Source organism: Aspergillus japonicus (genome assembly GCF_003184785.1).
Source record: "Aspergillus japonicus CBS 114.51 unplaced genomic scaffold BO86scaffold_27, whole genome shotgun sequence".
In the NCBI taxonomy this organism is placed as follows: domain Eukaryota; kingdom Fungi; phylum Ascomycota; class Eurotiomycetes; order Eurotiales; family Aspergillaceae; genus Aspergillus; species Aspergillus japonicus.
The window spans coordinates 44,060-68,657 of NW_020291664.1; the positions used below are offsets into that span (position 1 = coordinate 44,060).

Consider the following 24,598-nt stretch of genomic DNA (forward strand, 5'->3'; position numbering starts at 1 on the left):
TCGCGATCAGGGTCCTAACGGTCTATTCGAAACGATCGAACACGGCTATTTTTGTCTCTCTCTATCGCCTGATGGAGCGGAAGTGCAGATCGGGACCTCAACCCGGTGACAGGTCATTGACCCCTCAATTGGTTTTGTGGCAGCCAGTAACAAGCCATCCACAGCTGCTCTCCTCTCCTGCGTGTCGAGACTTCATGAGAACTGCTCTCTGCTGGTGTCACCATCGGACGATGCGCACAGGCTGAGTGCTGCAGAAATAAGCCGATGGTGGAACAGTGTTCGAGATCCGCAGTCCTGCAGGTAACGTATACTCTAACCGAAGCAGCGGCTTTGTTGGAGACCAGTTCGTTCCGAGCTTCGTTGGGGCCAAAAGCACATGGGCAGAGAGGGTTCTGACAGCCACGCGAAGATCAATTGAGCCTTGCTGGCACGGGTTGGCGCTTCTATCCTTGTACAAAGGCAGCCCGATTTCCAGTGCTGTTCACATCTATCACCAACATTGTCCAATTCAACAGAATTACTGGCAACCAGAACCTTTCTGCATCCATCTCATCTGCAACCTCACAATGGCAATCCAAAGCACACTTGGTTTGGCCCTCCTGGGTCTGTCCGCCTCAGCCGTGGCGCAGACCGTCGATGGCTCCAAATATAACTCGCCCACCGGTGGTCCCCCTTCTAGCTACTTTGCAGCAGCCTCATCCCTTCCTGTTTCTGCCATTCAGTCGGCTGCCGCTAAGGCAAATGGTGTGCCGTCGCTGGCCACCTACCCAGTGAACACTGACAAGAACTCCCCTAAATCGACCATCCATAATGACTGGGTCAAATTCAGCGATGTATGTTCTCGGGTTACAGCTTACGGCAGACTTATTCTAACTGCAGTAGGGAGCGGCTCTAAGCTGGGTAGCTGACATGGATGTGGACTGTGACGGGATTGACTACAAGTGCTCGGTGAGCCCGTACTGTTCTATCTATCTTTCCCTCGCGAACAACACTGACTCGCAGATGTATTAGGGCAACGGGGATGGGCAGGCGCAGACCAACTGGGGCGCACTCGCAGCCTACGAAGTCCCCTTCATTGTCATCCCCGACAAGTTTCTGACCGCTAATACCGATCTCCTTCCTGGAAACAATGTTGCTGCTGTGATCTGGTAAGCCCACCAGGACATATGTGAAGACGACAACTTGCACTGACGACCGCAGCAACGGCAAGATGTACTACGGCATTTTGGGGGATTCCAACGGCGATGACCCTGAAGTCACCGGAGAAGCCTCCTGGCTCATGGCCCGGACCTGCTTTCCTGACGAAGGCTTGAACGGTGACAAGGGCCACACAGCTGCCGATGTGACTTGTATGTGCTCTTCTCTTCTCTGCTTCCCGATACCCGTTCGCCAGAACTAACAATGGCAGATATCGTCTTCACCGGCAAGGACGCCGTCCTCCCCAGCAGCGCCTTGGGTAAAAACTACATCACCAACTTCACGACCCTCCGATCCATGGGAGATAAGCTGATGGGCGCATTGGCCTCCAAACTGGGCTTGGCCGGTGCCGCTCCCAGTGAAGGGCCGACTTCCTCGGTGGTGGCGACAACCCTTACGAAGATTGCCTCCGCAACGACCAGCGCTGCGAGTCCGACGGAAACGGACGAGGACGAGTGTTCTTGGTCGGGTCACTGTGAAGGTAAGTCTCCTGGCACCACTGGGGGTAATTGAACTAACGGCTTAGGTGCCACTTGCTCCTCTGATGATGATTGTTCTGATGTCCTGGTGTGCGATAGTGGGAGCTGCAGCGCTGAGTAGAGGGGGTGATGTAGTCTCAGGGGGGTAAGAAAAATCTGATCTCAGCATATGTACGATGTAACTCGCGGAGGAGGGCACTGGAGCATGGGTTATAATTTACATCATTATCGTTGCTCTTCCAAATCTCCCTACGTATTGATACTGCCACCCACAGTCCCTGTGATAGAAACTCATAGCAACTGACAGGCGCATATGCTTCATGCGTTCAGCATTATCACCAATCATTGAATCTAGGCGCCTCATACGTTGCGAGGACTTACCATAGTTACTCTCCAGAAACAAGCTGTATCAAGCTGCCCCGTTCAAGACAACCTGACTGCGCCAATCCACTAGACCATGGTCTTCTTCTTCTTCCTCCACAACATACCAGTTCCTCACCACGGCCGTCCCATCCAGAACCGTCTTCCACACCTCCGGCTCACAAGTTGCCGGATACAGAATATAGCACCTGGCCTTTGGCACTGGCTGCCGCTCATTCTTAATACTCCAGGTGTCCCGCAAGCCGACCGTGCGAAAGTCATCGGTCACCTGCACCAACCCGGACGGTATATCCCGATCGAAGGTCGCTCGGTTAAAGATCTCCAGCGCGGCCCGCGGCTGATACGAAGGCACCTCATGACCGGCCTGATATACACGGGTGAAACTGAAGTTGCCCAGCTGTCTCGTCATGCCTTTCACCCCGTCCGAGGTGAGGAGCGGGGTGTATCCAGCCTCGGCAAAGTCCTCCGCGCGGGAGTAGGGCACCGCCAGACTGGCCGCTTCGCCTCCAAGCCAGTTACAGGCGAAGTCGCGGTCGCCGTACATCATGTGGACCTTCACGCCACTGTCGAGGAGGTAGGCGATGGCGTCGAGGAAGCCGCCGTGGTCGATGTCGATCGCGTCGACGAAAGCGTCGCTCACGGCCGGGGAGGCCCCAGTGAAGTTGACGGGGACGCCCAGGGCAGAGAGGACGGATTCTTGGGTGAGATATCCCAGCCATGCTGCAATTGACATCAGTGTCTGGCAGAGACAGTAGTGATGGACGAGTCACTCACATTTGGCCGGGAAAGGATCGTGCTTGGGATGGGTGATGTCGTACCAGGAGTGCTGGTCAATGCTATCAGCTCCATTGTTCAGACGCAAGAGAAGGGAACTCACGTTCAACTCGCGTTCATATAACTGAGGCGCACCCCCTGCGCAACCCTGCTCGATTCCCTCGCAGATAGCGGTGATATTCGGCGACGGGACGACGCCTGCATCGCGATCCCTCAAAGCCGCCCGACACTTGACCAACCGATCACGACAACCCCCCGGTCGCTCCCAATGGTCCAAGAGCGCTGCGTAAGTCGACTGGTTGAAGATCTCAATCCCGTACGTCTGAGCCACATCAGCACCGACCACCCCAATTAGCCGTACACCCCAGCAACAAACCTACATTATTATATCCAAGATGGATGTACGACTCCCCCTGCACCAACGAATCGATCAACCCATTCACGATCCCCAATGTATCCAAGTGCAAAGGCCTTGCTCCAGGCTCCGCCACCCCGTCCGCGACCCGCTCATTCTGCTCCTGGAAGAAGCGAAAGAATCCCGGCCCATAGTGACCCCCGTAACTCTCGGCCCACAGACTAATGCGATCATCCCGCGGCCGGTAGTGCGGGAACTCGAAGAACCAGGTCTGCACGAACTGCCATAGCGCCGGTGCCGCATGCGCCGTCGTATCCGCGGTGGAGTTGACCTGCTGGCTGGCAAAGGTGCCCACCAGATGGGTGAGATTCGACTCCGGGATATCGGACCCAAAATCCCCGGGCTGGATCTTGCCACCTTCACCGTTGGTGTCGGCGAAGATGGTCCCGTTGGTCGGCACGTCGTACGAGAATCCGACCTGCACCGGTTGGTCCAGGAAGAGGAGGTTGACCTCGTTGTTCCAGCTGTAGGGGTTGAGGATGGTGGTTTGCGCGTCCTCGGCGACGGTGCACGGGCCCAGTTCCTCGAAGAGGCCCATGAGGGAAGACCCGCCGGGGCCGCCGTTGAGCCAGATGGCTAGTGGGGCATTCTCGGGGTCTTTGCGGGATTCAAAGAACCAGAAGAACCTGCGTTTGAGGATGATTAGGTGATGGTTGGGGTTATAATCGGGGAGATCGTACGTGTTGATCGGGTAATCTTGCGGCCCGCTGTCGCTTTCGTTCAGGAACCCCGAGGGCAGGTGGACGTAGCCCGAGTAGGAGCGGACCCCGGGGGTGGTTTCGCAGATTCCGGGCTGTTGGGCAGAATCAGAAATTGGAGTTTGACTCGGTTGAATGGAAGATTACCTCTTTGTATGAGATGCTCACGCCCTCGTGGAGCTTGGATTGGATCACTGTTACTCCTTCGAGCTTGGGAGGGAATTGCGCGTGAGCCAAACCCAGCAGACTGGCGTAGGCTAAAGTGATCAGTGCAACCATGCTGCAAGGTGCTCATTTGCACTTTGATCAGAAGTGAAAAAGGAAAGGGAAAAATGCATTTGAGCTGGTCAAAAGCGGGGGGTTAAGAATAACTTGGTGCTCCGCTAACGCAGCAGCCTGGATGCGTAAGCCCTAGCATAAGGCGCCATTCGGAACTCCGCCGGCGAGCGATACCATCCACAGGGGTCTGTTTCGCGGCTGATAGGATGGTCAGTGCACTACTGCCTTGCCTACTAAGCCAAGAGGCTTATCCGATACGTGAGAAATTCTGATACTACATGTTGAGCTAACGGCCGATCAACAATTAAGGTACTTGGTTCCGATAGCGGATGTCATGCATTGACATCGTGAACTGCGGTGCTTTGAGCGATCCTGATCAGAAGAGCATCTCAGGGTCCAGTCTATGATAAGCGTCCAGGACCCACTTGGAAGAACATTAGGGGTCAAGAATGTGGCATATCCTTTGAGAAGAAAGTTAACTTTTTCTTGTGCTATATGTACCAAAGCAGCCCGTCCTGTGCAAATTCAGTAAGCTGAATTCGACAACTATTCAACACATCATGGATACCAACCCTTGAGGTATCCCTATAGCTACATTTGGTGCCATCCACTCACAGCAGTTGTTGACCGGTTTAGAGTTTCAAACAGCTAAGCTTAAATTCTGTTGAATTTGGCTGGCTGGAAAACGGATCCGAAACAATGCCATCCCGTCAGTCTGATGTCAACATGCGGCAGTTGCATATAAACACTGCATATCTCGGAACCCTAGACTCCAACAAGCACGATCGGGATGTGACTCGACCCCGGATTTGAAGCACACAAGTCACACGATGACCACTGTCCACCATCCTCTCTCTAGCCTTGGGCCCCTTCACCCGGCTCAGGCACCCACCATCACCCCCGCAGCCCCCATTGCTGAGCGCATCCGCATCGCCGTCCACGATCCGCACGACCACGAAGCCCCCGCCATCCTACACCGACCACGCAGTTACAACGCCCGCGAAGTCCGCGGTGCAGCCGTAATCCTCATCAGTGGAGCAGGAGGTGGAGTGAGCGGTCCTTCAGGTACGTCCCCTCTCCGCTATCAATTCCTCCCATGACTGCAAATAACATCAATGAAGGAATCTACCCTTCCCTTGCCGACAAACTCACCCTTCACCTTTCCATCCCGGTTATGCGCCTCGACTATCGCGAGCCAGCCAGAACCCGCTACTGCACCGCCGATGTCGTCGCCGCAATGGACTATCTCACCCAGCAGTATCAGTCCACCCGCTTCGTCCTGGTGGGATGGTCCTTCGGTGGCAGTCCGTGCTTCACCGTCGCCGCACGGGAGCCTGAGCGCGTCGTGGGCGTGGCGACGGTCGCGTCGCAGACGGCCATGACCTCGGGGATCTCGAAGCTCAGTCCCCGGTCACTATTGCTGCTGCATGGGACCGGAGATACCGTGCTTTCGGTCAGGTGTTCGGCGGCGCTGTACGGGCAGTATGGTTCGGAGGAGGGTAGTCGGGAGCTGAAGACGTTTCCTGGGGATGATCATGGATTAAGTCAGAATGCGGAGGAGGCAGAGCGGTTGATCCTGACATTTGCGGGGAAGACGTTGGGGTTTCACGACCAGTTGAGGGGGGTTGGTGGTGGAGATGGAGGACTGGGGAGGAGCTGGGCCGGGGGGTGGAAGGAGAGGTTGCATTCGATGCAGGAGGGGAGAGATCTGGAGAACGGGGAGGCTGTAAATTAGAGCCTGGCCGGAACTTGTAGACAAATTGTTATTAGATGACGTGGATAAGTGGGAGTAGTGCAAAGAATGAAGATGTCAATTTTTTACTTTCGGCTGGCTGGATATCTTGCCCATGGTGAATGACAACGCCCATCCTATCATCCAGTGAATTATCTGCCCGAGGACTCGTCAAACCTCACGGCTATAAGTATCTCATGATATTTTCATCTTTGGTCCTCCACAAACTCAACCCCAACTCTGCCCAACTCTCCCCAACTCATCCTCCTTCATCAGACCAGTTAGCCACCACATCGAGGTACTGTCTCTCACCTCCCACAACTGTTCCCTTCTGCCGATCATACATCTTCTGATAGTTGAGACTACACATATCCAAAACATCCATCAACTCGCGATGTTCACCCTTGATACTGACGAGGACTCCTCGTGGGTAATTGACCTGGAGGCTGCTCTGCTAGACGACCCGAAGACTGAAGACAGGGACAAGAGCGGCCAGTCCGCACGAGCCATTCTCCAGCAATTCTTGACAACTGGACCGATCACTTCGCTTCCATCGCCTACCTCAAGACATCAATCCAGCGTCCGCCAGCCATATCGTGAGATCGGATCCAGTGCTGACAGCAGGGTATTTGAGCAGCCAGGTACCCCGTGGGCGTTCAAGATCCTCATTATCGATCAAGCTATGAAGCTTTGGAACAATAACACTATGCATATGAGGGTTTACGACAGCTTCATTGGCGTTGCCAAGGTGGTAGACACGGCGGTTGAAGTCCCTCGTGTCGCCTGGTTTGCAAACCAAACCTCGGACTTTTGGCGCACGAACTTGGAGCTCTTCCCCGACGACCCTAAATTTTCACGCCGGCCGCGCAATGTGCTCTGTATGGAACGCATCCTTCCTCTTCCTCGGGCGGCTCGTGACGCGCTGATTGACCTCTTCTGCGACCCTACGAGCATCCCGGCTGCTAAAAACGACCGCTCTAATGCCGACTGTCTGGTTCACATCTTGCTAGGCAGCAAGAGTGGGACTGCCGCGCACCCAGGATCCTCGATAGATAGCCTTTGGACTGTCTTTGTCCACCGCTATCTCGAGACTGCAGCAAGGCTTACTTTGGGGACTCGGGCGCAGTGGCTTCCGCGCGCTTTCATCACAGGCGTGGAAATCAAGCTGTCGCCCGAGTGAAATAATACTCGGGTGCACGTTCTCGGTCTGCGTCTTTTGATGTAGGTCATTAGATGACGAGGCAATGGCGTTACGATAGTTGCTGGCTCCTCCTTGTGATGGGTTGGCAATCTTCTGGGTAGTTGGACATATTCTTTTGTGAGGTGGGAACGTGGTGTACCTTGTACTGTACTTCAGTTGATTTGATCAGACTGTGATACAAAGTCAATGTGAACCCACAAATACCATTCCAACTGCAGGTTTGGTCCCTTAGAATCAACTCCAGGTGAACCGATGCAGCCCATCCAAATGCTGCTACCCGATGTAAATCGGCTTCTTCATCCGGCTAAATGCCTAAATGCCCTGGTGCCTGAGGCCTGGTGCCTGAGGCTCTCCGCGGAGAAGAAACGTGCACGGGCCACTCCTCCTCTTGGCTGCCGTGTTGGGAATAGTGGCAGATGGCGTAGGGCTGTCGTTACGTAATGGAAAGCTTCGGTCTTTTCTCTTTCAGGTCAACCGGAGGAGAATATCCACCGTGTTCGAAGGCGATGAATTCTTTGTACAGGTGAACTACTCGGATACTTTTACTATCCTTGGCGATAGGAATGCAGAATACACGAATTGAGTAGGGTGCCAGGCGTATTCTAGAAGAGCATCGATCTAGCTCCACTCGCACTACTTACACAGTACGGAGTAGATACTTAAGGGTTTCGCCTCCCACTCTCATCTCCTACACCAAGCATTCCCCTCAAGTCTAACCATCTTTTCCATTACTCAATCAACATTCACAGGAACAGATCAAGCTTCCTTGGCATTCCCGACTCTCGATGCATGGTGGAGGCTCCTCGTCGCCTGCAAATGCAGATGAATTGATCGCTGGTAAGTGGCCACCTGCATCATCCCCAACGCGCAGCCCTCTAACTCCGAACACAGAGTTCGCCGGAACAGTCGACGACCTCGTCATTGTCGACTGGGAGGGCCCAGACGACCCAGAGAACCCATTTAACTGGTCCCAACTGCACAAATGGTTGGTGACCTTCGTTGCCCTGTTCACCACCTTCCTCGTGCTCGCCAATGGCACCATCATCACCGTCGCCCACTATGAGCTGGACGAGCGTTTCCATGTCAGTGAGGCCTCATTCGCCAACTCCTACTGGCCCGTCACCACTTGGGCTCTGGGCGGTGCCTTCTTCTCGTTGATCATTCTCCCCACGATGGAGGACTTCGGTATCCGCCGCACGTTTCTCCTTACGCATTTTGTTTTCATTCTTTTTCTGATCCCGCAAGCTGTGGCTCAGAACTTTGCCACCTTGGTCGTCACCCGGTTCTTCGCCGGAGGCTGTGTCGCTGTGCTAGGAAACAGTGCTGCGAGCGTGATTGGCAACATCTGGGGCAGCGAGCGCGAACGCACCAAACCGGTCAGCCTGTGGATCGTCGCCTACCTGGGTGGTAGCAGCATCGGGCCCGTGCTTGGGGCATCTATCCTCCAGTTCCTCTCGTGGCGCTGGATCTCCTACATGCAACTCATCTGGCACGCGATCTTGTTCCCCGTGGCCGTTGTCACGATGCGGGAGTCCCGCGACCTGGTGATTCTGAAACAGCGAGCCAAGCGACTGCGCGTGAAAGGCGTCAACGCATACACCCGGCACGAGATCCTTTCCAAGCCGCTCCTCGAAATGCTGGCGACCAGCATCCAACGTCCGCTCAAGATGCTCGTCACGGAGTACGTGGTGTTCTTCTGCATGCTGTGGTCGTCGTTCACCGTAGGCACGCTGTACCTCTTCACCCAATCGGTCGAGCAAGTCTTCGACGCCCTGTACGGCTGGGACCCCGTGCAGTCGGGATACGTGCAGGGCGCCATTGTCATCGGGCAAGTCCTGGGATGGCCATTGACGCTCGTCTCCGCCCGACTCTATTTCCAGTCCGCGAAACGCAATGCTCAGATCCCAGGGACGCCCATCCCCGAAGCGCGCTTATACATGTCCGTCGCCGGCGCCATCTTCGGCCTGACCGGCGGGATGTTTGTCTACGCGTGGACCTCATACCCCAGTCTCCCGTGGATCGCCCCCACCATCGGCCTGGGTATGGTTGGCGCCGGCAGTGTAGTCGTGGTGACGGGAATTATGGATTACGTGGTGGATGCGTACAGCAATTACGCCGGCAGCGCGATGGCGTGTGTCGTGCTGGGCGAGAACACCTTCTCGGCTTTCTTGCCGCTGGCGACGATGAACATGTATGAGACCATGGGGTTGCAGTGGGCGAGTAGTTTGTTAGGGTTCATTAGCTTGTTGCTGACGCTGGCGCCGGTGTGTATCATGATCTGGGGGGAGAAGATCCGCGAGCGCAGTCCGTTTATGAAGGAGGCGACAGTACGGAAGGTGGCGGAATTGAATGAGGCAGAGGAAGGGGAGGATAAATGTTGATTGTTATGAGGCATGATTAGATGAGATTAGATTTACAGAAATGATTGATACACCTTTCGAGTTACACGAGCTCCTGCACTACATTTTTGCATGTGTACTTTTGGGCGACCGCATACCATTGTCTAGCAACCATTCGATAAATCTATTATTATATTCTATAACCCAACGTAGGCCACCCCAGTAATGGCGCCCCCAATATCGGGCAAGACAGTTGATTTACAGGACCCATCCAGATTGGCACAATACAACGACCCTCCCAGATCACCAAAGAACATCCGCTGGTTCTCAACGTCCAACGCGATTCCAATGCCCTCATGAAGCTTGCGCACTAGGATCTTTGGTTCCAAATTTTGTTTGGAGGCAGCAAGATCAGCCAGCACGACCGCGTTGACTGTGTTCCCCCGAGGGGGATCGCCCCGATCCGTCCAGTACAGCGTCCCAGTCGCATGATCCAGCTCCAAGTCAATCGGCTCTGGTAGCCCCTCCAGCAGACACTCCACATCCGTCCTCCGCTCCACCGACTCACCCTCCTTCCTCTCGATCCCCATCCGGAAGATCCGTCCCTGGTTCCCCTTGGACGGGCCCTTCTGGGTCCAGTACACTAATCCAGCCTCCTCGTCCACCGCGATACCGACACACCAATCATAGACAGTAGGTGTATCCGTGCCGTCGCTGGAGACCGCGCGAGAGAGCACTTCAACCTCACTCCCATCGAGGTTCGCCCGCATCACCCGCCTGCCCTCGCGATCGGACCAGTACAGCTTCTGGGAGCGCGGGGCAATGGTCAACTGTTTCGGCGTGTGCGTGTGGCCCTTTGGAACGATGGTCACGATGTTCTGCCCCGAGAGGTCGCAGCGCTGGATAGATCCGTCATCGGCGGAGGGCACGCCCATGTTCGTCCAGTAGATGTGTTGCCGGGCTGCGTCGATGGCGATCCCGTCGGGCATGGTGTTGATCTGCGTGATCAGCTCCCGGAGATCAGAGCCGTCCGGCTTGCAGGTCAGGAGGCGGCCATTGAGTTCTGAGGTCGAGATGCCCACGTCGAGGAAGTAGAGTCGGGGGGTGGATGGTTGGGGCAGGGGGGGTCGTGGTGCCATTTTCTATCGCGGGAGTGTGGATGTAGAGTTGAGAATCGACAAAGACACATTGCGACAGTTGTGCGCCGGGCGTTATGCCGGCTAGATATAAGAGATAGAGACGGTCCACTGGGCACGGTACGCCGAGAGTTCATTGATTTGCAAGAGTATATGATATGGTACTAGATGAGTATGATGTCGGCCGATTATCGGAACGCTCAAACAGGAACGGAACGGACAATGACATAAGCATGGCGGATGCTCCGTCCAACTCCGAGCACATCTCGGGATGGACTCTTCCTCCTACCATTTTCAACCTCTTCCGTGAACTTCCAGGAATCATGGATCATTCCCCAAAATGATGTTCTCATTCCACGCACGCCGGCCGTCTCCACACGACGAGCCATCCCGAGACCCAAGACCAAAACGAGCCAAGATCAGAAATGCCTGTGAGGTCTGCAAGATCCGGAAGACGAAATGCGATGGTGCTAGACCAGGTGAGGAAACATTCCAGATATCCATTCCGGTCGCACAGTGGGGAAGATAAGCTCACCTTCCCTTGCATTAGTCTGTGGTCCCTGCTCCAATCGCAAACGCGTTTCGCGTGCCACTCGAATGGCCTGCAGCTATCGTGAATCTGATACCGGGGAGCAATCAGGTTATACCACTGAGCAGTCCCCAAACGGCTGTCCACAATCCGACCATGCCGACCGGGCGAGCTCGTTCAGTACTATCGTCCCCAGCGGGAGTCTCTTTGGTGCCTCCAGTGGGGTGCATATTATCCCCGAGGTTGGGAATCAGACCAGTATAGCCACCCCGGATAACAAGACACCAAATAGAAGTCCAGCTTTCCCGAATGCAATCAGACATCTACCCAAGCTGCAGAACAAACCCGCTCGACACGAACGTTCTAATTTCCAGTTCGTCATCCCTCCCAGGAAACAGGCGGACAACCTACTGGGTCTCTATTGGGACTATGTCGACAGTGCCTATCCGTGGTTGGACAGGCCATCCATCGAAAGTGCATATGAGACTCTCTGGATTCAAGATGGGGAATTGGCAATGAACGAAACGGTTTTGCATTGTCTTCTGAACTTGATGTTCGCCACCTCGTGCGTAGCCACCCAGGGGGAACCCCCACTCGTCCGTTATGAATCTTCCGTCGTCTTCTTCGACCGTGCCCAGGCGTTGATGTCCTATGAACTACTTGACCTTTATAATTTTGAGATCATCCAGATCTTGCTCCTCACAGCGGTCTATCTGCAACACGACAAAGAGCCCCAGAAATGCTTTCGCATCATTGGGACGGCGATCCATATCGCTCAGGAACTGGGGCTACACATCCCGGAGACCACTGGGGCCATAGACAACCCCAGGGAGCGAGACCTTGCGCGTCAGGTGTGGAATGGGTGTGTCATTATGGACAGGTATGGTGTATGGTACATGACCTTGACACGGGGCCTTGTAGCTGAACGCGTCCTAGAATCTGCTCCATGACCTTTGGTTGTGCTCTCAAGGTCCCTCAATCGGTGGCGAAAGAAGGGCTGAATCTGCTGGTGCCCAACGCCGTAGAGCACTCGTCTGACAGCGCGACCGCTACTCTGCCATCGAAAGTCAACTTCTATCGCTCATTCTGTCGACTTCATCACATCATCGGCGATGTCATAGACACTTTCTACGAATCCGGCGCAAACAAACCTAACCACTCTGCGAGCAAGCACCACCCGGAGACGCCGAGCGACTCATCCTCACTCATGTTTGACAAATTCGCCAGCCTGTTTCGAATCGATTCGGCACTGAATGAATGGGCCCGCAGCCTGCATCCTTTCTTCCAGATGCCATCGGAACTCCAAGACCCGACGCCCACAAAACATATTACGCGGGAAGCGAACATCTTGCGTGCACGGTATATGCTGGTCATCTGGAATGAAAGGAGAAAAAGAACTCTGCTGACTCTCTTGCGTTCCCATGCACTAGGTATCTCTCCGTTCGACTGCTCCTGTTTAGACTCCTGCTCTTACAGATCCACCAAGGGCGGACCGAGAACGCCCGCGGGACTGGTCTATATGCAGACGACGATCAGATTATGCCGCATGTAGTTCTCCAGTGTCAGATCAATTGCACCAAAGCCGCTGCCGACATGATCGAATTCATTATCCGCAACTCGCCGGAGCAGAAGCAAGCGTACATTCTGCCATCCAATTGGTACACTGTCTCATGTGAGTTGCAGGTTCCAGAAGAAAACAAGGCGTTGAGCGATCTGACAGAAGGCCAAGATGTATATATGGCCGTCACCAATTTGCTCGCAGCCCAGACATCTCCACAAATAGTAGAATACTTCACGGCCGCTCGTCTACAAGGCCTGTTGCAGGAGGCACGACGCATCCTCAAGGATTACGAAAAGCATGCCACTTTGACTTCACGATGTAACTCGGTCCTTGCATTGATTGAGCAGAATGTTGGTGGGCGCGAGCCGATAGTCGACTACACCCCTTCGGAGGCGGTGCAGGCCAGCAGCAACCCTCTCAACACATCCGGCCCAGATCTAGTCATCGACACACGAGGTCCCTCAAGTGATCTCTCGAATAACTTAACCATGATGGACAATTACTCCTTCGACTGGAACGAATGGCCCATGTTCTTTTCTCAACTGGACGATGATATACCTACAGCCCAGGGCTGGGCAATATAGCGCCATGCTCCCATTAAATCACGACATAGAAGGTTGCTATTCACTTGCACGAATCTGCGCTCATGGTAACTGGTTGGAGTACGCGTCTGAAAGGAATTCGTTATCTATGAAGGAGAATCTATGTACAGAGAGAATGTCACAACATCTTCAGGCAGATTAATCATCTGCCACTCTTCTCATCGCAAGCTGTCTGGCGCACGGAAACATATGCTCCACAGCGAAAGGACCTCAAAGCCACTGGATGTTCCGATCATGGTAGCAGTGAGGAACTGCAGGTGTCAACCACCGAGGCGTCACCTCGTGATCGCTCAACTGGACGACAGGCTTCAAAGTCTCCACGCGGCCCCATGGACCGCCCTCAAAACTGGTAAGCAGTGAGTCCGGGCCCGGACTGAAGTACTGGGGGAAGACATTCTTCCAGCCGTCCATCACGACAAGCAGAATCTCCGTCACGAACTGCGCGGGCCCGATGTGGCCCCACTTGAACAGCTGGTTGCTGCGTTCCACCACCTCGGGAGAGTACAGACCGACCTCCGGTTCCAGGTTGATCACATCTGCCTTGACCAACGAGCTTGTCACCCGGTAGGAGCCGCCGTGTCGGGCCCGGTCCCGCAGCGCCATGAGGGCACCCAACGCACCCACCAGCCCAGTGGTCATGTCGGAGATGGGCAACGGCGGTAGGACGCTGGTTCCGTCCTTGAAACCGAGGGAGCGGCCCATGATGTAGGACGAGCCGGAAGCTGCGTCTCCAATCTGCTGCCAGCCCGGTCTCTCGTTGTACGGGCCGTCGGGGCCGTAGCAATTCTCCTCGACGTAGACGATTCCCTTGCCGCGCTTACCGGCCATCTCAAGGAGGTCGTTGACTCCAAAGCCCTTTCTCTCGATCACCTTGGGGCGGAAACCTTGCACGAAGACGTCAGCGTCCTCGATCAACTCGCGCAGGCGAGCCTTGTCTTCCTCCTTGGTGAGATCAAGATCGATGGTGCGTTTGCCCGTGTTCAATGTAAATTGCAGGACCTGATGAGGTTTCATTAGCGCACCGCCAGTCTCAACGGAGAGGGAAATAGTGGCTTACATTAAGGTCTACCAAGCGACGGCAGTTAACGCGAATGACATCAGCCCCCAGTGAAGCGAGGATGTTCCCAATGACCGGTCCGGCGATAATGCGAACCAGCTCCACGACCTTGACACCCGCCAGCGGCCGCTTGTCGTTCGGGACCTTGGCGAACGGAATGGCGGGAGTAGGGATGGCGTGCGACTGGCGCGAGTAGCCGACCAGCGGATGCTCTGCGAGGCGCTTGCCCATCATCGTGTCGGCCCATCCCTGCGGCGTGAAGCAGATACTGCCACAGAACCCGTTCTTAATGTTGAGCATCTCCAGCTCGTCAGCCGTCCACTGCTCGACGTGCCGGCTGATATACTCGTACGCCTCGTCCGGGGTCTTGGCCGGGTACTCCGGGTCCATGCCCAGAGCCTTCAGAACGGGCTCCGCGTTCAGAGAGCCGTGGACCTGGTACCACACACCGGGCGTCTTAGTCTTGTACAGCGCCGTCGATCGTTGGCGCAGTGGGGTGGCCTGCCATCCGTGCTCAAAATCCCGATCATATAGGGTCGACAGCTTGCGCGACCGGACCAGCTCAGTCATGTCTTCTCCCTCGATGGTGGCGGCGAAGATGGTTCCTAGCCAGATCGCAGCGTGATTGGTGTTCACCATGACCTGCTGCGTACTGGCCGGGGTGCCATCGCGGTCCTCGACGATCTCATGGGCGACGACACCACACATGGCATGCAGGGCTGCGGCCACAAGGGGGGCCTTGGTGGGGCCGGGAATGACCGGAAGCTTACTGCCCGTGAAGTTGACGGTCTTCCAGAGCTTTTGGTCCTGGGTGAACCCAGGCGTGCTCTTGGCGATATACTCGAAGATGCGACCGGCATCTTGGGGCGCAGGGAGGAAGTCCTTATCCACGAAGGTCCCCGGGCCGTAGATGTCTGTGCTGGGTATCGTTTGATGAGCGTCAGTCATGGTGAAGTGTGGCGAACGTGCTAAGTGTCAATGAAAGGCAAGGAGAGATGTCGATGAGATAGGAGGCGTACCAACGACATCTTAAGGACAGATACAGCCACTATTATACCATACCTCGACACGGGAGCCCCATTCAACCGTCAAGGACCGTGGGCCGCGGGGCGCATATCAAGATTCTGTTCCGCGGTTCCAGAAAAGGAAATCCAAAAGCCCGGAAGCCCGGAAGTCGGCAGCCCGACTTCACGGAACGCAGTCAGGAATACCCAGAACGGCAGATCACGCCCTAATGCACCGTTACGGACCGAGGGATTGCCGGGTAAGGTCCGAAAGTGGGGGGACTCGCCTGAAGATCGTCATCCGAGTCCAGAGTCAAGCAGAGTCAGCTGGTTTCGGTCCGAAGTGCGGATTTCCTGATTTGGCTTCGGATCGGCCTCGTTTCCGTTGCCCTCGACCGGAAACCACCAAAGTATCACCAAATTTTGCTGCTTGTTTCCCCGTCTGACTGGGTTTATATATGGCTGTGATGGCTTGTTCATGGACAATGGGGCAATCAAAAACTCACATAGTTGCAATATGTCGACCTCCCCCATCAGAACCGTCGGTGTCATCGGCGCCGGCGTCATCGGCGCGAGCTGGACAGCCCTATTCCTCGCCAAAGGGCTGAAGGTGATTGCCACCGATCCTGCCCCAGGCGCTGAAGCCAAGCTGCGCGCCTATTTGCAAGAATATTGCTCTGCAGTCCCAAATCCCACCTTCGATGCCGCCACATGTCTGCAGAACTTCACGTTCGTGCCGGACATCGACCCGCATCTCGAACGTCTAGACCTGATCCAAGAGGTGAATTAGTCGCCGATCATCCCCTCAACATTAACTTTATCTTATCTATCAATCTGACACCGGTGGTGACTGCATAGAACGGGCCCGAAAGACTAGACCTCAAGCGCCGGCTGTTCGCGCACCTTGACGCCAAGACCCCGTCGCACGTCCTCATCGCCTCCTCCTCCTCCGGCCTCCCCGCCAGCCAGTTCGTCACCGACTGCACGAACAACCCCTCGCGCATCCTCATCGGCCACCCCTTCAACCCGCCCCATCTCGTGCCGCTGGTCGAGATCGTCCCGCACCCCGGCACCGCGGAGGAATACGTGACCGCCGCGTACCGCTTCTACGAGGGTCTCGAGAAGGACCCCGTGATCGTCCGCCAGGAAACGCCGGGCTTCATCGCCAATCGCCTGCAGGCGGCGGTCTGCGCGGAGGCGTACAGTCTCGTCTCGAGGGGGGTTGTCTCACCGGAGGACTTAGGTAAGCTTGTTTACTCCAGCCTAGTGTATCCTCACACTTTCTTCTGTGGATGATACTGACTTGTCAGATAAAACGATGGCCTCCGGCCTTGGGCTCCGGTGGGCACTCAACGGGCCGCTGATGACCAACACCCTCGGCGGCGGGGCGAGCTTTGCGCATTTCATCGACCATCTGGGTCCCGCGCTGAAGTCGTGGTTGGACGACATGGAGGCACATAAGTTTGATTGGAGCTCGAAAGATACTGTGGAGGGGTTGAAGGACACGGTCAATGGATGGGTATCGCAGGTCGATCTGAAGGAGGTGGCAGGGCGGCGGGATGTGCTGTTGGCGGATTTGGTAAGGAAGAAATTGGATCAGGAGGGGAAGTCGGGATAGGATGCATATAAACTGGAGGGGGTGGTGATCTTTCTAATGTGTAGCCATATGTACAGTTATTTAGCCTTAATGTCATACTGATTCCAGCATCAACGATCAATGGAAACATTTTTGTGGTCCATAGTTCTCTTTCGTGTGAACGCCTATCCAGCCTGTTTTGGCTGATTGCTAGAAGTACGTAGATAGCCGTATAATGGAAGGGAGGTAGCATTATTCACTCACAGAGTGCGAAAGCTGTATGTCTCTAGTAGGGCGAATGATTTGTCTGTCCCGTCGTATTCGATGCTCTTCTTACATCAGTGGAACGACTATCTTTGTAGCTAGGAAATTCAATTTTCTTTTCGTTCAACCAAAACCCTACTTAGGTTATAAAGGTAAAATAATGGAACGATCTGATATATAGTAGTCCAGGGGTTACAATGTAGCGCATCGTACCGCACGCGCAGGGTCGACGATTCAGGTCCTCTTTCTTTCCATCGGGGATAGAGAGATTGGGGTTATAGAGGACATCTCAGCAGCGCAAACGGCAATTGAGGGGTAAAATTCTCATAGCGTTGAATGGTCTAAAGACCATAGGCATAGGCCCGGATGCTCATCTGTCCGAGATCGGCCTGCGCGAGGTAGGACCAAGCTTCGAGGCGAGACTAAAATAGCATCAAGCTCAGCGCGGCAGCGACGTATTTCCATTATCATGCCTGGGTCTCCAATCTATAAAAGTCCATAGGTACTACCCGAAATGGAAAATGGGGCGATGAGCTGGGGAATTGAGGGCATAGGCCAGAAGCAGGCTAGTTTATGATAGTATCTTCCCCACACAGATCCCCGAGTCCCCGGCCTCTAGCCTTGCTTCAATTATTGCGCTTGACTCGCATTCAGTCTAACGAGACCATTGAGCACGCAGAAATATATGAGTTGACAAACGAGCACTATCGGGGAAGTTGAGGCGGGTCTTGTGTTGTTGCTTTTCGGGTTCTTAGGGCTTGGTGGATATGCATGCATCGGTGCTGTACCGTACAGTACTATCTCTAGATGTCAATTAGCGAACTAGAACTTTTTTTACTCCCCGAACCCCTGCAGTCTGAATCCCGATACCAAATTGAAGCCCGACTCCTCTTGAGAGGGTTACTCTCGTGCCTTGCTGTTTATCGTGAAGTCCCTGATGGCCAGTGAGAGATAGAGTGAGCAGCAGATACTAAATCCGCGGAGATACAAGCCGCTCGTGGGACGCCTGAGGCACGCCCCGCACCCTGGTGACCCATGTGGCTGGACTATCTTATCTGGAGGATGCATCTCTAGATTAGTGTCTCAGTACCTCACGGCCCAGTGGTACGATGGGGGGTCAGCCAAAGCTTCGAGAACTAGTACAGGCAGCATGGAAGGGATGATGATAGGCTGAAGAGCCGGTAGGGGAGAGCATAATTTAAAGTACCTCTCGTCAGCCATGCACCGTCGCAGCCACGTGTGGGCTGACGTGATCTGAGGGCTTACTGGCTCATTGGGAGTACTTCTTCCCGGGGTTCGTATCTGCACGACAGGGTGTCTGTTCGTATCAATTGCAATCGCCAATGCTACTCTGGTGTAGTAATGTACATCAGAAAACGCTCTGCTGCGTATGCTGATGATAATATTGTACAATTGATCTCATCTCCACAAGCCAGGATAAGATAGCCCGCAACGGACAAAGGATCCGACGGTGGTGTGCTGCTAAGCGACGATAACCTTCGCACGTTGTCCCACAAGAGGCCAATTTGCGCCAAGACGCCGATAACAGCCTTGCACCAGCACTGCCACACATCCCACTCCCTGTTCCAGCCTGTCAGCGTCCTGCCAGGCGTGGGGCGTCCATTCTTCACCTCCCCCCTTTAGCCGAATCGGGTTGGGGCGGAAACTATCTCCTGAGAACCCCGCAGGCACTAGGCCAGTTCGGAGGAACGGTTGGAGAGACCCAGGGTCTGATCCATCACCGACGCGGTGCAGAGGGTTTCGCACTTGCGTTGTTTGTGGTCGATGTGGTGAGATTTGAAACCCCCTCTTTTTTGAGAACGGAACGAAAATCTCGCTTAACCCTCAGCCTCACGACACACACCGCATTGGATCCGTCCAATCGCCCGGGTGCCCTCAGTGGGGCCATTATTTCTGGACGGTTCGGCAGGGCCGAGAAGGATCCAGGATCACAACGGGCTGCACAAATAAAGTCCCCGTTGGGCAGAAGGATTGCCAGTGGGGTGGGGTGCCGACGAGCTGAAGAAAAATAGACTCAGACAACGAGACCCCTAATTAGACCGCTTTGTCGTCGCGCTGGAGGACGTCCCGTCGCAGGCTTCGAAGCCAGTCGAAGTGCGAAGACAGGTCATCCAGGAAGGTGTAGTCCCCGTCGATGTTGAGGATTCGCGCGGTGGACGCTTGCCGGAAGTAAAACCACGTCCGGATCTGAGAATCGCTGGACGCGGCGGCGCCGGTGATGCAGGCCCAAGTGTGAGGCACGGGAAAATGCCGCAGCCAGACCTCCTCCTCCGTCAGGGCTAGCGCGTCTCGCAGGCTCCTCGCCAATGCGTCGAGGTACTCAACAAAACTGCACCCGTTGGCCCCGCCGTCGACGATCGTCTGGAAAATCTTGCAAGCGAGGTAACAGCACTGGTAGATAGGGTCCTCAGTCGTAGGCGGTGGCATTGTAGGAGTCGTTGGCGTGCCTTGGCCCCAGTGATCCGTTCGCTGGGCAGTCATTAACTGGAGCTTTGTCTGGTGAACGTGTCGAAACAGAGCCTTGATCAAGCAAAGAAAGGTGTCGGGTCCAGGTGGTCTCGTAGGCATGTTGAGGATCCGTTCTTCGAGACTGAGTGGGGGCATCGGCTGAAACTGAGGTACGGTGCTCGACCCCAAATCAAAGACGATATTGGACACGATTCGGTTCCTGTGGTTCAGGGGTCAGTCACCCGCTCTCACAAAAGATGGTGATCGCGGAAAAGATCCAACTAACATGTGGATGAGTGAGGAGATTAGGCCGTCTAAGCCCAGGTTGTGCATCCCGCCCCGTAGCAGAACCATGTTCTCCAGACCAGTTCGGTGCACTTCAGCTGAAGCTCGATCACCACCAAGATTCTGGGGTTGTCATCAGCCATTCCATGTTGCCAGAAGTAGGGAGAAATTCGAAATAGTCGCATACAGCAAATAGTGCCAGTGGGGTAATGGAAGCGATCGTACGATCGTCCAACGCGGTCGCTGGGTCCGCAAGACGCTTCTTGACCAGCTTGATCAGCTCATTGTAGTGATATAGGGTGATCATGCTTTGCTTCTGTCCCCGAGAGATATCAAAATGGGAAGAGCCGGCGAACAGCGTGGCATGAAATAAGCAGGGATCTTCCATTGCGCTCCGGAGCCAAACGGTCTGCAGCTTGTAAGCACTACACCTGGCGCCGACTGGGATCTGCGCAACACCGAGTCCATTATAAACTAAGTAATCCCATGGCCGGTCAGCGCAAGTCCAGACAGAGTTTGTGGCACAATCTTACAGTGTTTGATCAACTTTGGCATGTACCAGCGATAGGCAATGGGATACGATTCCGGGACGCTCGGCGACTGTATAGCCCAGGACAGGGACAGTTGATCCGACACGGCTTCCCATGAATCCGGACTGATATCTCGTAGGTTCTTCTTGTGGTCTTCAACCGCGACCGAGGCACTAGGTTTTTGTTTCTCGTGGATCGGGTCCGTGACTCGATAGACAGCATAGAAGCACTTGCGGCCAGTCCTGAAGAATCTCGGTTAACGCATCAGAAGATAAGCATTGGGGGGAGGACTTACTTATGGCACAGGGCGCAGGAAGGGTATGCTCGGTCGCATTTCCTCTTTCGCTGGCGACAAGACTCACAAGCAACAAGCATAACCTTCATCATTGGGATTGCAATGGAAGTGAAGGTGAAGATGGATGGGGCAGGGCAGGGCAGAGATGGGGAGTGGGAGTGTAAGTGTAAGTGTAAGTGTAAGTGTAAGTAAATTGGAGTAACTTAATCGGTGACCCTGAGCCCTGAGCGGGGTCTAGCCGTTTTAGTCTTCTTCAGCTGCATTAAGTTCCAAGATTCAAGGCTCTTCTCAGCCAAACTCTTCCAAGTTTCCTCAGGCAGCAGCCATTTTCTATGCCGACGTCTATCCACCATACATCCGCATACATCAGCATACATCAATTTAATATTCAGTCCACTCATGCACCCGCCGAATTGCCTACCTCTGCATTTGCCCTGCATTTGCTCTGCATTTGGGGCTATGCACCCCTCATATACTTTCTTATTTCGTCATCCCTTATGTGTCCATTTCCCAATGATGCCCAAGATATATTTTGTTGATAGAATCGGGAAGCGTCCGAGTGGGTGATCGTGACTTGCCAAAGTGCATGTCATTCAACCCTCGATGGTCAATAATGGAACCCATGTTTCTATTGCGCTGATTATCTGTATTATCGCTGTCATTACTCAATTCAATGGTTTGGTGTTTGGAAGAGTCTACCCAGGGTCGAATGCTTACCATCTAGGAAGCCTTCCGATCTAGACCAGAGCTCCAATTAACGTAGAGTGCTAGACCATCTCCAACACGTTATGCCTGCTCAGCTCATTTCAAGCATGATACGGTCAGATTGCGTATGAGGGAACGATTGTGGGATGACCTTCGATTGTTCCAGCCGATGGTCCTTCGTGAAGGAGAGCTGTCTGAAGGTGCATGCTAGACGATGGTGCGTGTAGCAAAACCGTCAGAATCCGAATAGGCAGCATCGCAGACAGATATTCGGTTTGGTCTGCAAGCTGACAATTGAAAGGTCGATGAGTGAATTTGAGTCGGTTTCGATGGTCGGAATCGCGGCTAAAGATGGTCCAGAGTGAGACAGGCCCTCTCACGCAGAACCTGCTCAACTGGTAGGTCCCCCGGTCAACTTGCCCCAGGGGACCGGGCAAAAGTTTGGCTTGAAGGATTTGACCCGTCGATCGATGATATATGTGCACCTTGACTGCCTAACCTCGCTTGGCCTGCGCCAGGCACCAGCAGGCGCTAGGCTGCATGCCTTATCTGACATCTTACCCCGACTTCAAGCACGTAGGGATATGGTAAGCGAGTCAGGGCTTTCTTCGTGGAGACACTGATCTACACTAGTAGAGGCTGATCTCAGGGCCTGCCACTGAGGCGACATGACTCATTCAAATGCTTGTTTCCTCGCCATCTTGCTCTCGAACTGTCTAGAGCCTTGAAGCCATTCCTGAAGAAAACGGATTAGTGGAGCACTAGCGTGCGGACTAGCCCGCCCAAAACGGCGATCGTATACATGGCCGGAGGATCGTCACTCGAGCGGCTCGGCTGGGGAAATGAAGCTTTAGATGCGGTATAGAATGATCGACGTCTATACTTGATCCAGGTTATACATATAAAGACGAAGATGTATTGACTGGATTTCCGTATCTCCTACAACGCCAACTTCCCCAAACATTGTCCTCAAGCAAGTCAGTAAGCTAACACATGGACCTCAGCAGACGCAGTTACTTACCAATACAATCCTCTAGATTCACCAGCGACCAAACACCATGCGCCTTCACTCTGTCCTCTTCTGTCTTGCCTTTGCCTCGGCGGCCGTCGCCAAAGAGTGCTCTTACGACGGCTTCCAGGAATGCGTGACCTACTACGCCGATGCCGACTGCCATCACAGTATCGGCAACTATATTCCAACCTGTGAGGGAAACTGCTTCCAGTTCAGCTCTTTCCAGGGACTGGTCGTGGAAGGCAACTTCATTCATGGCACCGACTGCATCGTGTACTCCGACCCAGACTGCCAGAATGAGATCGGTGTCACTCCGAATGCGATCAACCAGAACGTCGATTGTCTTTCGTATGGCGAAGCACAGTCAATGAAATGTTACTTTGACTGCTGAGTGGGGAAGATATCGAGTTATTGGGAGCTACCCTTATCTTCAGCTAGGGTTGTTGCGATGGACGGCTGGTGGGCCAGATACCGTTACTGTGGAGGAGATGATGTGGGAGAATGATGAGCTTACCAGGGCTTGAAGTGGAAAGGGTTTTAAGATGTACATATGGGCCATTGACGTGCCAAGAGTCAAATATATTCCATCATAATAGTACAAAGTCAATCATACATAATACATTAATCATACCACGCTCGAGAAAAAGCCTTTACTCATCCGGACCGCCCATCTGGTTCAGTTTCTGCGCGGCGGCCTCCTTGCCCTGCTGCGACACACCGGGGTTGTTCTGCGCGCTGTGGAAAAAAGGTCAGTGTATCTATTGAGACAGCCAACATGAGGATGGGGAGGATGGGAGCGTACGCTTTGAGTCCACCCGCGACGCGGTTGGGGTCCTTCTGGTTGTCACCGCGAAGGTCGTGCAACTCGTCCGAGGGCTGCGAGCCGCCGAGCTGGTCGAGCATGGACTGGGCATTCTGCTTGGCCTCATCGGAGACTCTGGGGTTGTTGGTGGTGCTGCGTGATCATCAGAGACGGCTCTCGTCTTTTGGTGGGTGAAGAATATGACTCACGCCTTGTAGCCACGCATGGCGTTGACTCTGTCTTCAGCGGAGGACATGGTGATAAATTGTTGTGGGGAATGGAGAATATAGTTATTGAGATATGAAGTTTGGGTTGCGTTGGACATGAACGATTGCCTCGGTTCAACCATGGTATACTTATACCTTCGAATGCACCCAGCTGCGTTTGATGTCAGAGCGCGTCACCGAACCCCGCGTCGTCATTCTTTCATCGTTCACCCAGTCTTTGGGGGCGTCGAGGTCAAATTGACTTTATTGCGGAGACATGACGAGCAGGGTAGGTAATCTATGCAGGGAATTTTTGGGTCGGCCCCTTCCCATGGGAGTGTGCATGGGTCGATTCGCCCATCGCCCGATCGAAGCGATCGAAGCGTAGATCAGGGTTGGTGGGTGGGGATTCTCGAACTTCGGCTCGACGGGAGGCGATCTCCTAGCCGTGCTCTGGTCGAGTTCAACTATGCAGTCACAATCTCTGGTACAGGCTAGAAAGTAATGAATGACTACCTAGTAGTAGAAAGGGCTCCCTTACCCAAGGCCGACGTCATTCGAGCCGGGGCCGGCCAGCGGCCCTTTTTCTGCCACCGCCCAAAATGAACAGTTTCGCGATCCAATTTTTCCGGACTGTTACCTCTTAAATCCGCTTATATCCGCGGTTTTTGCTGCGAGGTCGCGAGCGTTCTGCCGGTGCAGGCGGTCTAAAAAGCGGTCTCTAGCTGAGACGGCAGAACCTCACCGCTTCGTCCACGCCCCGCCTGCCTTCCAGCGCAGCGCCAAGCACTGTTCCCTTTGGTGTCATCGCATCGTCCTTTCTCAGGGACTTGACTCTCGACTCTCGACTCTCGAGATTACCCGAGCAATACATCTCTCTCATTGCCTGACAGACTTCAGATGTTGACTACCCCGGAGACCCCATCCTAGCTCCCGTCGCAGGATCGACCCTCACGCGTCTTACCCCTTGGTCCCTGTAGCGACAACCCTCCGCTTCATACTATGTACTGTACATTCCTCGCGCTATGCTAAGCACCCTTCCCATCTCCTTTATGGAAAACAATCGTCTT

The 24,598-nt window shown here is 54.3% G+C and overlaps 12 protein-coding genes across 12 annotated transcripts; 7 read left to right on the plus strand and 5 right to left on the minus strand.

The window, feature by feature from the left end:
• Positions 1 to 185: 185 nt before the first annotated feature.
• BO86DRAFT_431047 (glycoside hydrolase family 75 protein) lies at positions 186 to 1,879 on the plus strand. The gene is made up of 6 exons (XM_025675746.1): positions 186 to 833; positions 883 to 948; positions 1,012 to 1,148; positions 1,201 to 1,349; positions 1,409 to 1,678; positions 1,724 to 1,879. Exons 1-6 carry the CDS (start codon positions 567 to 569, stop codon positions 1,795 to 1,797), a joined length of 963 nt encoding a protein of 320 aa, XP_025527189.1. The 5' UTR covers positions 186 to 566; the 3' UTR covers positions 1,798 to 1,879.
• A 178-nt stretch (positions 1,880 to 2,057) lies between these two features.
• Positions 2,058 to 4,236, minus strand: BO86DRAFT_389542 (carboxypeptidase C). Its single transcript, XM_025672156.1, has 6 exons — positions 4,092 to 4,236; positions 3,927 to 4,039; positions 3,212 to 3,872; positions 2,935 to 3,153; positions 2,832 to 2,883; positions 2,058 to 2,777 (listed from the first exon to the last, which is right to left on the minus strand). Exons 1-6 carry the CDS (start codon positions 4,221 to 4,223, stop codon positions 2,086 to 2,088), a joined length of 1,869 nt encoding a protein of 622 aa, XP_025527190.1. The 5' UTR covers positions 4,224 to 4,236; the 3' UTR covers positions 2,058 to 2,085.
• A 773-nt stretch (positions 4,237 to 5,009) lies between these two features.
• On the plus strand, positions 5,010 to 5,988 carry BO86DRAFT_339557 (uncharacterized protein). The gene is made up of 2 exons (XM_025669025.1): positions 5,010 to 5,288; positions 5,345 to 5,988. The coding sequence occupies exons 1-2, from the start codon at positions 5,054 to 5,056 to the stop codon at positions 5,956 to 5,958; spliced, it is 849 nt and encodes a 282-aa protein (XP_025527191.1). The 5' UTR covers positions 5,010 to 5,053; the 3' UTR covers positions 5,959 to 5,988.
• Positions 5,989 to 6,541: 553 nt separating this feature from the next.
• On the plus strand, positions 6,542 to 6,973 carry BO86DRAFT_274366 (uncharacterized protein; the record flags this gene model as incomplete). Its single annotated transcript, XM_025667253.1, has 1 exon — positions 6,542 to 6,973. A coding segment is annotated over one exon (432 nt), but the record flags the coding sequence as incomplete, so codon positions are not given.
• A 714-nt stretch (positions 6,974 to 7,687) lies between these two features.
• Positions 7,688 to 9,537, plus strand: BO86DRAFT_362983 (putative MFS transporter; the record flags this gene model as incomplete). The annotated part of the gene is made up of 2 exons (XM_025669944.1): positions 7,688 to 7,993; positions 8,048 to 9,537. The coding sequence occupies exons 1-2, from the start codon at positions 7,942 to 7,944 to the stop codon at positions 9,535 to 9,537; spliced, it is 1,542 nt and encodes a 513-aa protein (XP_025527193.1). The 5' UTR covers positions 7,688 to 7,941.
• A 155-nt stretch (positions 9,538 to 9,692) lies between these two features.
• Positions 9,693 to 10,634, minus strand: BO86DRAFT_431058 (YWTD domain-containing protein; the record flags this gene model as incomplete). The annotated part of the gene is made up of 1 exon (XM_025675747.1): positions 9,693 to 10,634. One exon carries the CDS (start codon positions 10,632 to 10,634, stop codon positions 9,693 to 9,695), a length of 942 nt encoding a protein of 313 aa, XP_025527194.1.
• A 312-nt stretch (positions 10,635 to 10,946) lies between these two features.
• On the plus strand, positions 10,947 to 13,803 carry BO86DRAFT_431061 (Zn(II)2Cys6 transcription factor). Its single transcript, XM_025675748.1, has 5 exons — positions 10,947 to 11,110; positions 11,182 to 12,040; positions 12,097 to 12,519; positions 12,591 to 12,832; positions 12,890 to 13,803. The coding sequence occupies exons 1-5, from the start codon at positions 10,972 to 10,974 to the stop codon at positions 13,303 to 13,305; spliced, it is 2,079 nt and encodes a 692-aa protein (XP_025527195.1). The 5' UTR covers positions 10,947 to 10,971; the 3' UTR covers positions 13,306 to 13,803.
• BO86DRAFT_410150 (alpha methylacyl-CoA racemase) lies at positions 13,445 to 15,383 on the minus strand. Its single transcript, XM_025674476.1, has 2 exons — positions 14,381 to 15,383; positions 13,445 to 14,322 (listed from the first exon to the last, which is right to left on the minus strand). Exons 1-2 carry the CDS (start codon positions 15,326 to 15,328, stop codon positions 13,534 to 13,536), a joined length of 1,737 nt encoding a protein of 578 aa, XP_025527196.1. The 5' UTR covers positions 15,329 to 15,383; the 3' UTR covers positions 13,445 to 13,533.
• Positions 15,384 to 15,879: 496 nt separating this feature from the next.
• Positions 15,880 to 17,072, plus strand: BO86DRAFT_431069 (uncharacterized protein; the record flags this gene model as incomplete). The annotated part of the gene is made up of 4 exons (XM_025675749.1): positions 15,880 to 16,165; positions 16,243 to 16,627; positions 16,695 to 16,963; positions 17,067 to 17,072. Exons 1-4 carry the CDS (start codon positions 15,902 to 15,904, stop codon positions 17,070 to 17,072), a joined length of 924 nt encoding a protein of 307 aa, XP_025527197.1. The 5' UTR covers positions 15,880 to 15,901.
• Positions 17,073 to 19,279: 2,207 nt separating this feature from the next.
• On the minus strand, positions 19,280 to 20,931 carry BO86DRAFT_410151 (Zn(II)2Cys6 transcription factor; the record flags this gene model as incomplete). Its single annotated transcript, XM_025674477.1, has 5 exons — positions 20,804 to 20,931; positions 20,512 to 20,750; positions 20,166 to 20,452; positions 19,980 to 20,101; positions 19,280 to 19,913 (listed from the first exon to the last, which is right to left on the minus strand). Exons 1-5 carry the CDS (start codon positions 20,893 to 20,895, stop codon positions 19,280 to 19,282), a joined length of 1,374 nt encoding a protein of 457 aa, XP_025527198.1. The 5' UTR covers positions 20,896 to 20,931.
• A 1,612-nt stretch (positions 20,932 to 22,543) lies between these two features.
• On the plus strand, positions 22,544 to 22,911 carry BO86DRAFT_431071 (uncharacterized protein; the record flags this gene model as incomplete). The annotated part of the gene is made up of 1 exon (XM_025675750.1): positions 22,544 to 22,911. Exon 1 carries the CDS (start codon positions 22,567 to 22,569, stop codon positions 22,909 to 22,911), a length of 345 nt encoding a protein of 114 aa, XP_025527199.1. The 5' UTR covers positions 22,544 to 22,566.
• A 176-nt stretch (positions 22,912 to 23,087) lies between these two features.
• BO86DRAFT_389544 (Con-6 family protein) lies at positions 23,088 to 24,024 on the minus strand (the record flags this gene model as incomplete). The annotated part of the gene is made up of 3 exons (XM_025672157.1): positions 23,532 to 24,024; positions 23,323 to 23,475; positions 23,088 to 23,255 (listed from the first exon to the last, which is right to left on the minus strand). Coding segments are annotated over exons 1-3 (281 nt in total), but the record flags the coding sequence as incomplete, so codon positions are not given.
• Between the last annotated feature and the right edge of the window lie 574 nt (positions 24,025 to 24,598).

Coding starts and splice junctions, on each gene's coding strand:
- BO86DRAFT_431047 (XM_025675746.1), top strand. CDS start 567: ATGGCAATCCAAAGCACACTTGGTTTGGCCCTCCTGGGTCTGTCCGCC. Junction 834..882: donor ACTGGGTCAAATTCAGCGAT/GTATGTTCTCGG, acceptor TAACTGCAGTAG/GGAGCGGCTCTAAGCTGGGT. Junction 949..1,011: donor GGATTGACTACAAGTGCTCG/GTGAGCCCGTAC, acceptor CAGATGTATTAG/GGCAACGGGGATGGGCAGGC.
- BO86DRAFT_431061 (XM_025675748.1), top strand. CDS start 10,972: ATGATGTTCTCATTCCACGCACGCCGGCCGTCTCCACACGACGAGCCA. Junction 11,111..11,181: donor ATGCGATGGTGCTAGACCAG/GTGAGGAAACAT, acceptor CCCTTGCATTAG/TCTGTGGTCCCTGCTCCAAT. Junction 12,520..12,590: donor GCGAACATCTTGCGTGCACG/GTATATGCTGGT, acceptor CCCATGCACTAG/GTATCTCTCCGTTCGACTGC.
- BO86DRAFT_339557 (XM_025669025.1), top strand. CDS start 5,054: ATGACCACTGTCCACCATCCTCTCTCTAGCCTTGGGCCCCTTCACCCG. Junction 5,289..5,344: donor TGGAGTGAGCGGTCCTTCAG/GTACGTCCCCTC, acceptor ACATCAATGAAG/GAATCTACCCTTCCCTTGCC.
- BO86DRAFT_410150 (XM_025674476.1), bottom strand. CDS start 15,328: ATGACTGACGCTCATCAAACGATACCCAGCACAGACATCTACGGCCCG. Junction 14,323..14,380: donor GTCGCTTGGTAGACCTTAAT/GTAAGCCACTAT, acceptor AAACCTCATCAG/GTCCTGCAATTTACATTGAA.
- BO86DRAFT_389542 (XM_025672156.1), bottom strand. CDS start 4,223: ATGGTTGCACTGATCACTTTAGCCTACGCCAGTCTGCTGGGTTTGGCT. Junction 4,040..4,091: donor TGAGCATCTCATACAAAGAG/GTAATCTTCCAT, acceptor TCTGCCCAACAG/CCCGGAATCTGCGAAACCAC. Junction 3,154..3,211: donor TCCATCTTGGATATAATAAT/GTAGGTTTGTTG, acceptor GATGTGGCTCAG/ACGTACGGGATTGAGATCTT.